General features: G+C 46.9%; 1 protein-coding gene across 1 annotated transcript in view; it reads left to right on the forward strand.

Annotated features, from left to right (window-relative positions):
- The window catches only part of LOC138296821 (ATP-binding cassette sub-family C member 10-like), a 669,768-nt gene that overhangs the window by 641,682 nt on the left and 15,808 nt on the right, over positions 1–12,278 (forward strand). The window contains exon 18 of the mRNA XM_069236276.1: positions 3,781–4,034. Coding sequence (XP_069092377.1) covers positions 3,781–4,034 — 254 coding nt within the window. The remainder of the gene's footprint in view (positions 1–3,780; positions 4,035–12,278) is intronic.

The raw sequence follows: 12,278 nt of genomic DNA on the forward strand, positions 1-12,278 counted from the left end.
CTGCCACAGAAATGTGAGGAACATGTGTTTTTTTAGCCAAATTTTGAGGTTTGCAAAGGATTCTGGGTAACAGAACCGGGTCAGAGCCCCACAAGTCACCCCATCTTGGATTCCTCTAGGTCTCTAGCTTTCAAAAATGCACAGGTTTGGTAGGTTTCCCTAGGTGCCGGCTGAGCTAGAGGCCAAAATCTACAGGTAGGCACTTTGCAAAAAACACCTCTGTTTTCTGTCCAAAAATGGGATGTGTCCACGTTGTGCTTTGGGGCATATCCTGTCGCGGGCGCTAGGCCTACCCACACAAGTGAGGTATCATTTTTATCGGGAGACTTGGGGGAACGCTGGGTGGAAGGAAATTTGTGCCTCCTCTCAGATTCCAGAACTTTCTGCCACAGAAATGTGAGGAACATGTGTTTTTTTAGCCAAATTATGAGGTTTGCAAAGGATTCTGGGTAACAGAACCGGGTCAGAGCCCCACAAGTCACCCCATCTTGGATTCCTCTAGGTCTCTAGCTTTCAAAAATGCACAGGTTTGGTAGGTTTCCCTAGGTGCCGGCTGAGCTAGAGGCCAAAATCTACAGGTAGGCACTTTGCAAAAAACACCTCTGTTTTCTTTCAAAAAATGGGATGTGTCCACGTTGCGTTTTGGGGCACTTCCTGTCGCGGGCGCTAGGCCTACCCACACAAGTGAGGTATCATTTTTATCGGGAGACTTGGGAGAACGCTGGGTGAAGGAAATTTGTGGCTCCTCTCTGATTCCAGAACTTTCTGTCACCGAAATGTGAGGAAAATGTGTTTTTTTAGCCAAATTATGAGGTTTGCAAAGGATTCTGGGTAACAGAACCTGGTCAGAGCCCCACAAGTCACCCCATCTTGGATTCCCCTAGGTCTCTAGTTTTCAAAAATGCACAGGTTTGGTAGGTTTCCCTAGGTGCCGGCTGAGCTAGAGGCCAGAATCTACAGGTAGGCAATTTGCAAAAAACACCTCTGTTTTCTTTCAAAAAAATGGGATGTGTCCACGTTGCGTTTTGGGGCGTTTCCTGTCGCGGGCGCTAGGCCTACCCACACAAGTGAGGTATCATTTTTATCGGGAGACTTGGGGGAACATAGATTAGCAAAACAAGTGTTATTGCCCCTTGTCTTTCTCTACATTTTTTCCTTCCAAATATAGGAGAGTGTGTAAAAAAGACATCTATTTGAGAAATGCCCTGTAATTCACATGCTAGTATGGGCACCCCGGAATTCAGAGATGTGCAAATAACCACTGCTCCTCAACACCTTATCTTGTGCCCTTTTTGGAAATACAAAGGTTTTCTTGATAGCTATTTTTTACTCTTTATATTTCAGCAAATGAATTGCTGTATACCCGGTATAGAATGAAAACGCACTGCAGGGTGCGGCTCATTTATTGGCTCTGGGTACCTAGGGTTCTTGATGAACCTACAAGCCCTATATATCCCCGCAACCAGAGGAGTCCAGCAGACGTAACAGTATATTGCTTTTGATAATCTCACATTGCAGGAAAAAGATACAGAGTAAAACGTAGAGAACAATTGAGGTTTTTTCACCTCAATTTCAATATTTTTCTTTTTCAGATGTTATTTTCTGTAGGAAACCCTTGTAGGATCTACACAAATGACCCCTTGCTGAATTCAGAATGTTGTCTACTTTTCAGAAATGTTTAGGTTTCTGGGATCCAGCAGTGGTTTCATGCCCATTTCTGTCACTGACTGGAAGGAGGCTGAAAGCACAAACAATTGTAAAAATGGGGTATGTCCCAGTAAAATGCCAAATTTGTGTTGAAAAATTTGGTTTTCTGATTCAAGTCTGCCTGTTCCTGAAAGCTGGGAAGCTGGTGAGTTTAGCACCGCAAACCCTTTGTTGATGCCATTTTCAGGGGAAAAACCACAAGCCTTCTTCTGCAGCCACTTTTTCCCATTTTTTTGAAAAAAACGAAGTTTTCACTGTATTTTGGCTAATTTCTTGGCCTCCTTCAGGGGAACCCACAAAGTCTGGGTACCTCTAGAATCCCTAGAATGTTGGAAAAAAAAGGACGCAAATTTGGCTTGGTTAGCTTATGTGGACAAAAAGTTATGAGGGCCTAAGCGCGAACTGCCCCAAATAGGCAAAAAAAGGCCTGGCACAGGAGGGGGAAAAGGCCTGGCAGCGAAGGGGTTAAGGTGTTCACTAATATCTGATGCAAATAGACAAACGAAGGGATTTTTGCTTTGTTGAATAACGTGCTAATGAGACTTTGCTAAATTGATTCATTTTAATGATGAGCCGAGTTCTAATGATTATAATCTATGCATTGATTAAGTTGTTTTCTGAGAGCCATATGATAGTGGTTTTGATGTGCCTTTTGCTATTGAGACTAATAAACATGATATTAGGTTGTAACGAATAGGGAATAAATGACTTAAACTGGTGTGGTTATTCATGAATGAAAGGGCATGGTGTGTTCAGTCATTGATTCCTATTGATTGTTTATTGATTATTGATTGCTTTTATTGAATTGCTATATTGTGTTGCTAAATGTTTATGAAATTGAGTTATCTCGTCATGGGAAGTCTCCAAACGTGGTCCAAAGGTTTATGGACCTAAACGCGTGTCTCCTTGTAAGTTTACTTATCAAGGTCCTGACGCGCTAACACCACTGACCTGTTTTCTACCTTCACTGTCGGTATTTCAATGTCCTGGCTGGTACAAAAATAGACAAAATCACCTACAGCGCTATTTTTTATCCCTTATTTGTACATATTCCAAACAGCAAATATAAATAGAAAACATTTTTAAATGTGTTCAAGAGCTGTGTTAATGATCCCCGACTAATAATTAAAGAAAACAAAGTCAGAAAAGTCACGTTGCAAGTGAATTCATACAATTTTGTTTGCAGTACTATTTAGTCTCATGTGCATACCTTTGCACACTTATAAAACAACAAATGGCCGATATTTTTATCTTGGAAAGATGGCGACCCTAACCACACATCATCCACCGCCCGCTGCCGGAAAGAGGTCAGAGTATGTGGCACACAAGAGACAAAGGTGCTGCGGGGAAGGCCCTGTGTGTCTCTACTCTGCGGGAGAATGACACCTGACAGTGTTTGAGAGGAAGGAGGGTGTGGGTGAAACAGTACACAAAGCACAACTTACTGAGGGGATGTAAGGGCTAACATCCAGACCAATAGCTACCTGAAAGAAAAACAAAGCAAATAAACAAACAATGCAGTAGGTATAATCTTGTAAAAATGTGAGTTTTTAACATGGCGCCAAGCTGCAAGAGGAGGCGGAAGATTGTTACACAAGACTGTGTATATTGTTGTCTTGGGCTGTCTCTGGTAGGTTGACTTGGCGATAGGGAATGTCGTTTTTTTTTCTCAAAACACCATGAGCATTGCCATTCTTTGACTTTCTCTCAACTGTTTTTATTGAAACTTTTAATATGGCGGCTGTTAAAATAAAGCAAGGAGGGAATGCATAATCCTCACTCCCATATCCTCAACAGCATTGAAAATTCTTGTTCACATGTGCTAGAAAATTCCAGTTCCCAAGTTCTGCTAAAACATAGCAGAACTGGGAGTGTCAATCTAATTTGTCGGTTTAGAGGTCTGGGTTTAGGAAAAGTGTTTAAGGATTCAAGGTCTGGATTAGTGAAATGCCATCTAGTAATTTGTATAGCACACTTTTTAGAATCACTGATGTTCAAGAAATAACTGGAAATTAATTTTAATGTGTATAACGATGACTGACCAAATCACATGCTCTCTTGTGTTTGTGACAGGTTGCTTCCAGTTGGCCAAGTCTGGGGCAAGTGGAATTCCGGAATGCTGTCTTATCATATCGCCCGGGACTTCCTAACGCTCTGGATGGAGTGGACTTTACTCTTGCCCCCAGAGAGAAGGTGGGCATTGTGGGAAGAACTGGATCAGGCAAGTCTACCATCTTCATGGCTCTGTTCCGTATGATGGAGCTGGAAAAAGGGCAGATCCTTATCGACAATATCAGTACCCGTTTGGTTGGCCTGGAGACACTAAGGTATGATAGTCTGAAATACGTTGAACTGCACAATTGTGCAACACAAGTAGTTTGACCTACTGCATAGTCTTATATATCTGGAGAAAAAAAGTTTCCAGTAATTAATTTGTACATATTATGTTGTATTGGCTTTATTTTATGGTGTAAGTCTAGACACCGCAGCCACAGACCTATGGGTAATCACCCATGCATTATTTATTTGAACAAGGCCAATCTGAAGGTTCTAAACACTCTCCATATTAAATGTCAACTATAAAGTTCTCAGCTGTATACTGGCTCACAGGTTGCTGCCTAGAATACAGAGTTTGATCCAGCCAGATCAGGGAGGGTTTATTCCCACATGTAACACTTTTCATAACTTACAAAGATTGATACAAATAATTGATCACTCTGAAGTCCTTCCTGAATCTGCACTTTCAATAGATGTCAAAAAGGCCTTTAACTCACTATCTCGGGACGTTCTATACGTTGTAATGATTTATCTACTGGGCCAAGTTGCTTTATACGAACTCGGCAGCACGGGTGAAAACAGGTCGCATTGTATCTGATAGCTACGCAATGGGAAGATGCACCAGACAGGGTTACCCTTTATCACCAATGCTATTTGTGATGGCGTTGGAACCTCTGGCCAATGTGCTACAACATTACCACAGACAGAGGATTGATGAGACCTCCTATCTGCAGATATGTTATTATTCATGTGTGGTGAGGGCGCTGATATCAAGGAGGCAACTGGGACACTGAAGTAATTCTGGAAGCTGCTGCGATAGAGAGTAAATTAGGAGAAATCCTGTGCTTCTCCTCTTGGGAGGGCTTCTGGGAGACCTAAGCCTATAGCATTGGGAGACTCATTGAGATGGGCACCAGACATCATAAAATACGTAGGTATGCACATTTATCACATGCCAACCGTGGCCTCACTATTGGCTGCAGGAAGATTCTGGCTTATGTTGCCTTTATCAGCTATGGACAGACTAGCTTTGATTAAAATGGGGATCCTCCCCTAGTTTCCCTACAATTGGAAATACCTAGATAAGTGTTTTGGATAATTGATGCTTTGCTCCTTCAACTTATATAGGGGAAACAGACAGAAATGAGTGGCTCTAGCGAAATTGAAGCTACCCACCTCAGGGGCTGTAAATTAAATGCTAGCAGTAGGCCTGCAGCACTTATTGTGCCACCCACTTAAATAGTAGTTCAAAACATGTCCCAGGCCTGCCAATGCAGCCTGAAGTCAGTGTCCCACTGCCATGTCGACTTGGCATTTAACACTCCCTTCAAGGCCTTAAACTCCCCTTTTATTACATATAAATCACCCCTAAAGTAGGCACTCGGTAGCCCATAGGGCACGATGCGGTGTAATTAAAAGGTAGGACATGTACTTTTAAGTTTTAAATGTCCTAATAGTGAAAACATCCCAAATTTGTTTTCACTACTGCAAGGCCTACCCCTCCCATAGGATAACATCGGGGATTCCTTATTACATTTAATAAGCTGTAATTCCTAAAGGAGAGGAGGTAGAGATTGCAAGTTTGGTATCTATGAACTTGTTATAATAAACCCTCTTTAATGTGAAGTCTTATTTATAATTACAAGTTTGAAAATGCCAATTTAAAATATTTGGCATTTTCCTGCCCTTAGCCCTCTGGCCCTCCAGCCTGCCTGAGGTCATATGACTGGGTGTAATTAACAGTTGAAACTTTATGAATTCACCCCAGACAGTCACACAATAGTGGAATCAGCAGAGCCTGAATTACCTCTCCACGTGCCCGGTTGGGGAGGGGGGAACTGAGCGCAGCACCACTTGCACTAGAATTGACTGTGCTCTGCCACAACACAATAGGCTTAACTACCCTGGATTGTCAGCATGCAGCCTGCGAGGAGCCAGGGCAGGGGAAGCAGGAAAGGGGAAACAGGAAACTCCTGGAACGTCAAAAGAACCTTTCTGGAAACTCCTCCCACCTTCTAGAAGCAGGGCACCAGGGTATAAAAATGGGGCATCCAGAACCTCTCTTCAGTTCACTACAGGCATGTGTGCTATGTATATTGACAAAAACCAATAAAATACATTTATTTAAAAAAGGACAAAGCAAAACATATGAGTCTCAGCGGAGGTCAAACCAATGAGTAGAAAAAGCAAACATTATGGGTTTTCACAGGAGGCATATGGGTTCCCAAAAGAGGCAGGTATACTGGCTGAGGGTGTACACACTTGTGTCTCCCGCTCAAGGATTTCTGATCATCTTCTGTTTATAGGAGCTTTGTGTTGTACTAGAAAATAAGGGAGAACCTGGCCTGGCAGTTCGGACTGGACTGTTCCCATGAGGAACAGGGTCAAGACTAATTTGCATATGGCTGGGTTCAAACTGGGGTGGCATGGTGAGCAAAATAATGGATGGATTAAACCCAGATCTGTGACTGGGGGTGAATGTTTGATTGGTTCCGCATTCCGTCCATCCAGTTACGCTATCCCACAGCGTTTGTGTTTTGCTTTGCTTTTGCCGCCCTAAGTGCGCCGGGTATGCCCAGACGTGGGTCCCGGGCTCACTGTGCCACTGGATTCAAGCTAGCCTGGCTGATGAGGGGTGAAACCCCGAAACCGGTCCCAGGATGCTTGTTTCCGGTCCAGGGAGAACCTGGCCTGGCAGTTCGGGCTGGACTGTTCCCATGTGGAACAGGGTCAAGACTGATTTGCATATGGCTGGGTTCAAACTGGGGTGGCATGGTGAGCAAAATAATGGATGGATTAAACCCAGATCTGTGACTGGGGGTGAATGTTTGATTGGTTCCGCATTCCGTCCATCCAGTTACGCTATCCCACAGCGTTTGTGTTTTGCTTTGCTTTTGCCGCTCTGAGTGCGCCGGGTATGCCCAGACGTGGGTCCCGGGCTCACTGTGCCACTGGATTCAAGCTAGCCTGGCTGATGAGGTGTGAAACCCCGAAACCGGTCCCAGGATGCTTGTTTCCGGTCCAGGGAGAACCTGGCCTGGCAGTTCGGGCTGGACTGTTCCCATGAGGAACAGGGTCAAGACTGATTTGCATATGGCTGGGTTCAAACTGGGGTGGCATGGTGAGCAAAATAATGGATGGATTAAACCCAGATCTGTAACTGGGGGGGAATGTTTGATTGGTTCCGCATTCCGTCCATCCAGTTACGCTATCCCACAGCGTTTGTGTTTTGCTTTGCTTGTGCCGCCCTAAGTGCGCCGGGTATGCCCAGACGTGGGTCGTGGGCTCACTGTGTCACTGGATTCAAGCTAGCCTGGCTGTTGAGGGGTGAAACCCCGAAACTGGTCCCAGGATGCTTGTTTCCGGTCCAGGGAGAACCTGGCCTGGCAGTTCGGGCTGGACTGTTCCCATGAGGAACAGGGTCAAGACTGATTTGCATATGGCTGGGTTCAAACTGGGGTGGCATGGTGAGCAAAATAATGGATGGATTAAACCCAGATCTGTGACTGGTGGTGAATGTTTGATTGGTTCCGCATTCCATCCATCCAGTTACGCTATCCCAAAGCGTTTGTGCTTTGCTATGCTTTTGCCGCCCTAAGTGCGCCGGGTATGCCCAGACGTGGGTCCCGGGCTCACTGTGCCACTGGATTCAAGCTAGCCTGGCTGATGAGGGGTGAAACCCCGAAACCGGTCCCAGGATGCTTGTTTCCGGTCCAGGGAGAACCTGGCCTGGCAGTTCGGGCTGGACTGTTCCCATGAGGAACAGGGTCAAGACTGATTTGCATATGGCTGGGTTCAAACTGGGGTGGCATGGTGAGCAAAATAATGGATGGATTAAACCCAGATCTGTGACTGGGGGTGAATGTTTGATTGGTTCCGCATTCCGTCCATCCAGTTACGCTATCCCACAGCGTTTGTGTTTTGCTTTGCTTTTGCCGCCCTAAGTGCGCCGGGTATGCCCAGACGTGGGTCCCGGGCTCACTGTGCCACTGGATTCAAGCTAGCCTGGCTGATGAGGGGTGAAACCCCGAAACCGGTCCCAGGATGCTTGTTTCCGGTCCAGGGAGAACCTGGCCTGGCAGTTCGGGCTGGACTGTTCCCATGAGGAACAGGGTCAAGACTGATTTGCATATGGCTGGGTTCAAACTGGGGTGGCATGGTGAGCAAAATAATGGATGGATTAAACCCAGATCTGTGACTGGGGGTGAATGTTTGATTGGTTCCGCATTCCGTCCATCCAGTTACGCTATCCCACAGCGTTTGTGTTTTGCTTTGCTTTTGACTTCCCAATCTTTGCATGGCCAAGGATGCAGCACCCACAGACCTCATGGGTCACATAGCCAGAGGTCAGGCCACTCCACCACCCGCCTGGCAGCTGCAGTCTCCAAGTCCCTTTAGTTTGAACTTTGACCATCAAGGGCATCCAGTGGCAGGCAGAATACACCATTACCTGCACCACCTGAGGTCAATAACATCCGACCGCTGAGTTTTCCAGATTGTCCAAAGGGGATTTTCCCTCCTCTATGTGACTACCCCTCCACCAATGCCACCTACTTGTGACAGGCTTAAAGAAGACCCCCTCTACTTACTCTGTCAGGAAGTGCAAGACCTCTTAGCCAAGGGAGCCATAGAGAGGGTGTCAGCATCAGATGTACGTCATGGTTGTTATTTCCACTTCTTTCTAGCTCCCAAAAAGAATGAAGGCCTTTGTCCTATCCTAGACTTGTGCTCTCTCAAATTCTTACTGAAAAAGGAGAAATTCAGAATGCTCACGCTTGCTCAAGTCCTGTCTGCCCTGGAACCGGGAGACTGGATGGGAGCCTTGGACTTGCAGGACGTATATTTACATATTCCCACCCTGCCTACCCACAGACGTTACTTGTGATTCATGATGGGTCCTAAGCACTTTCAGTTTGCCAAGCTCACTTCTGGCCATACCAACGCCCCTTGGGTGCTCACCAATGTGATGGCAATGGTTGAACTTCAGTTGTCCCCTGGTCTTGACAAATGGCTGTTGAAGATGAGCTTACCCTATGTGGTCGTCTCCCACCTCCAGACTGTGGCAAACCTCCTGCACCTACTGGGGTCTCTTTTAACATGCCAACGTCAAGTCACACTTCATCCCTTCTCAGACAGTCCCTTTCATTTGAGTTGTTCTGGACACTGTGCAGTGTCAGGCTTATCCTCTTGAGCAGCAATTCCAGGATATTCAGGCTATGATACCAATATTTCAGCCTCTAACCTCTAGTCTGAATCTAAGGCTGCTGGGCCTCATGGCATTCTGCATCCCTTTGGATCCCTTTGCATCCCTCCCTAAGCCCTTTGGAATTAGCAGGCTGTGCAGTGGGACATGAAGTTGTAGTGGGCACGGCATCAGGGGAATCTCTCCGACATGGTCCATTTCTCAGAGGGCACTGCAAAAGATCTTCACTGGTGGTTGATGAACCGAGATTGGGTCAGCAGCAGACTTCTATCCTTTACCCAACCAATGTGTCACTCCTGGGCAGAGGAAGCCATCTAAAAGAGGTGGAGATCAGAGGACAGATATCACTCCATTAGAGCACCAAGCAATCTGGCTGGCATTAAAAGCTTTTCTACCATCCATCAAGGAAAGACTAGTGTTCACAAACAACGCCAATGCCATGTAGTACTGCAAGAAACAGGATGGGGTTGTGGAGCCTCTGCCAAGACGCCCTAAATCTCTGGACATTACTGAAGCATCAGGGCATTTCCCTGGTGGTTCAACAGGTGGACCTCAATTTGGTTCTTACTTTCCTGATGTGCACTCTGTAGGAAGCTGGCTCAGTATATACTTTATCCAAAACGAGGTATAGTGTGCACAGAGTCCAGTGGATCCCCCGAAGGCTTAACAGAGGCTAAAGTAGATAATTTTGATGCTCTCTTTTGTGGTAATGTGGTCGACCAGTTAGGCTTATCAGAGGGTAGTGCTAAACATTTGTTGTACACACACAGTCAAGAAATGAGGCACACACTCAATGACTATCCCCAGGCCAATGTTTTTATATAGTAAAAATATAATTTGTTACTTTATTTCTAGAACCAAAATGATCTTGTTGCAGGTAAGTACAGTTGTAAGTTTGTATCAAGCTTATATATCAAATGCACTTTGTTTAGGTTTTGCAGATAAAAGTTTACAGGGAAGTAGCACTTTTCAATTTCAAAAGTTGACACTGTAATTTCTCATACGTACCAATGCAGTCCTAGGGGAGGAAGAGTGTTAGCACAGTTAACAGGTAAGTACTTGAGTTATAATCCCAGTCTTCGGGGGTTAGGATGTCCATAGGTCAGAGGTTAAGTTGATCCCAAAAGCGCACCACCAGCAACACAGGGCCGGCCGGGTGCAGAGATCAAAGTTGGTGTTGGGTAATCAGTGGAATCCTATGAGGCCTGGGGGCACTCGGAAAAGAACTGCTTTCAGGTAAGTACCAGTAATTTCAGAGCACAGACCTAGGGGTGTTTTAGATGAGCACCAGGGGAGGGGTCACAGGTCAGCACCAAACGCACCCCCTCAGTGGCACAGGGGCGGCTGGGTACAAACACAGCATCGGGTGCCCAATGCTTTTCAATGGCGGGACACCGGGGGTCACAGAGATGCTGCAGGCTGGGTCCAGGGAGTCGGTTGCGGAAAACCAAAGGCTGGACAGGCAGGAGAGGAGCCCACTGGGCGTTTCTAGACTGTTGGTCCGATTCTCCAGGGCCAGGGGCCTGCAGGTGCAAGGGTATCTTGAGGTGTCGGGTCCAGTCGCGATCAGAGGGGTCTTTCAGATTCAGGCTGCAGGCATCGTCGTGTTGGCCAGGAGGGATCAATCCAGGGTGGACTCAAAGGCTAAATCACCTAGGAACCTCCTGTGGACTGGTGGGCCACCTGGACATGGGCCCTGGGCGTCGGGTGCAGAGCGGGCAGGACTCTCTGATCCGGAGAGGCTCTGGAGTCCTTTTGGAAGGTTTCGTCTGGACAGGGCAACTGTCCTTGGGAGTTCTTGGTCCTCTGCTGGGCAGTCAGTCCTCTGGGGGGTTGTAGAGGTCACTGGTGCTGCAGGATGCATCGCCTTTTGCAGCAGGAGCCTTTGAAGCTGCAGACAGGCTGGTAGGGTTGGGGCCAAGTCAGTTGTCGTCTGGAGTTTTCACTGCTGGGGTTGGCTCTTCAGTCCTTCTTCTTCTTTCTTCTTCTTGAGGTCAGCGGGAATCTGAAGAGCAAGGTTCAGGGGTGCCCCTAAAGACTAGGTTTAGGGGCATTACAGGGGTCAAAAGTCAGTAGCCAATAGCTACTTTTCCTGTGGGCGGCTACACCCTTCCGGTGCCTACTCCCTTCGGGGAGGGGGCACATTCCTATCCCTATTGGTCACTCTCCTCCAAAGCCAGATGGAGGATTCTGCAAGGAGGAGGTCACTTCAGATGAGACACCTTAGAGATGGTCGCAGCTGCAGTGGTCACTCCTCCTTCTTTTTCCTAATTTTCCTGCCTGACCTCCCTCCAAAAGTGGGGCTTGGTCAGGGGGCCAGGCATCTCCACTAGCTTAAGTGCCCTGGGGCACTGTAACAGGAGGCCTGAACCTTTGAGGCTCACCGCCAAGTGTTGCAGTTCCTGCAGGGGGAGGTGAGAAGCACCTCCATGCAGAGTAGGCTTTGTTCCTGACCCCAGATGGCACAAAGGCTCTCACCACATGGGGTCAGAAACTTGTCTGTTTGTGGCAGGCTGGCACAGACCTGTCAGCCCTACACTAAAGGGTTTGGTAAAATACAGGGGGAATCTCTAAGTTGCCCTCTGTGTGAATTTTATAATAAATCCAACACTAGCATCAGTGTGGGCTTATTGTGCTGAGAAGTTTGATACCAGGCTCCCCAGTCTTCAGTGAGGCCATCATGGAGCTGTGGAGTTCATAAAGACAAACTCACAGCCCATGTACTTAATATGGCCACACTGCACTTACAATGTCTAAGAATTGACTTAGACTCTGTAGGGGCATATTGCTCATGCAGCTATAGTGCACCCTGTCTTAGGGCTGTAAGGCCTGCTAGAGGGGTGAGCTACCTATGCCCCAGGCAGTGGTTAGTAGGCATGGCACCCACAGAGGGATGCCATGTCCACTTTGCCTTTTCCTCCACACCAGCACACACAAGCTGCAATGGCAGTGTGCATGTGTTTTGTGAGGGGTCTCTTATGCTGGCATAACACATTCTGCAGCCCTCAGGGACCCCCCCCTGGCCACAGAGCCATTGGTACCACTGGTACCTTTTACAAGGGACTTAGCTGTGTGCCAGGGGTGTTCCAAT

This window comes from Pleurodeles waltl, chromosome 5, assembly GCF_031143425.1.
Source record: "Pleurodeles waltl isolate 20211129_DDA chromosome 5, aPleWal1.hap1.20221129, whole genome shotgun sequence".
Lineage (NCBI taxonomy): Eukaryota > Metazoa > Chordata > Amphibia > Caudata > Salamandridae > Pleurodeles > Pleurodeles waltl.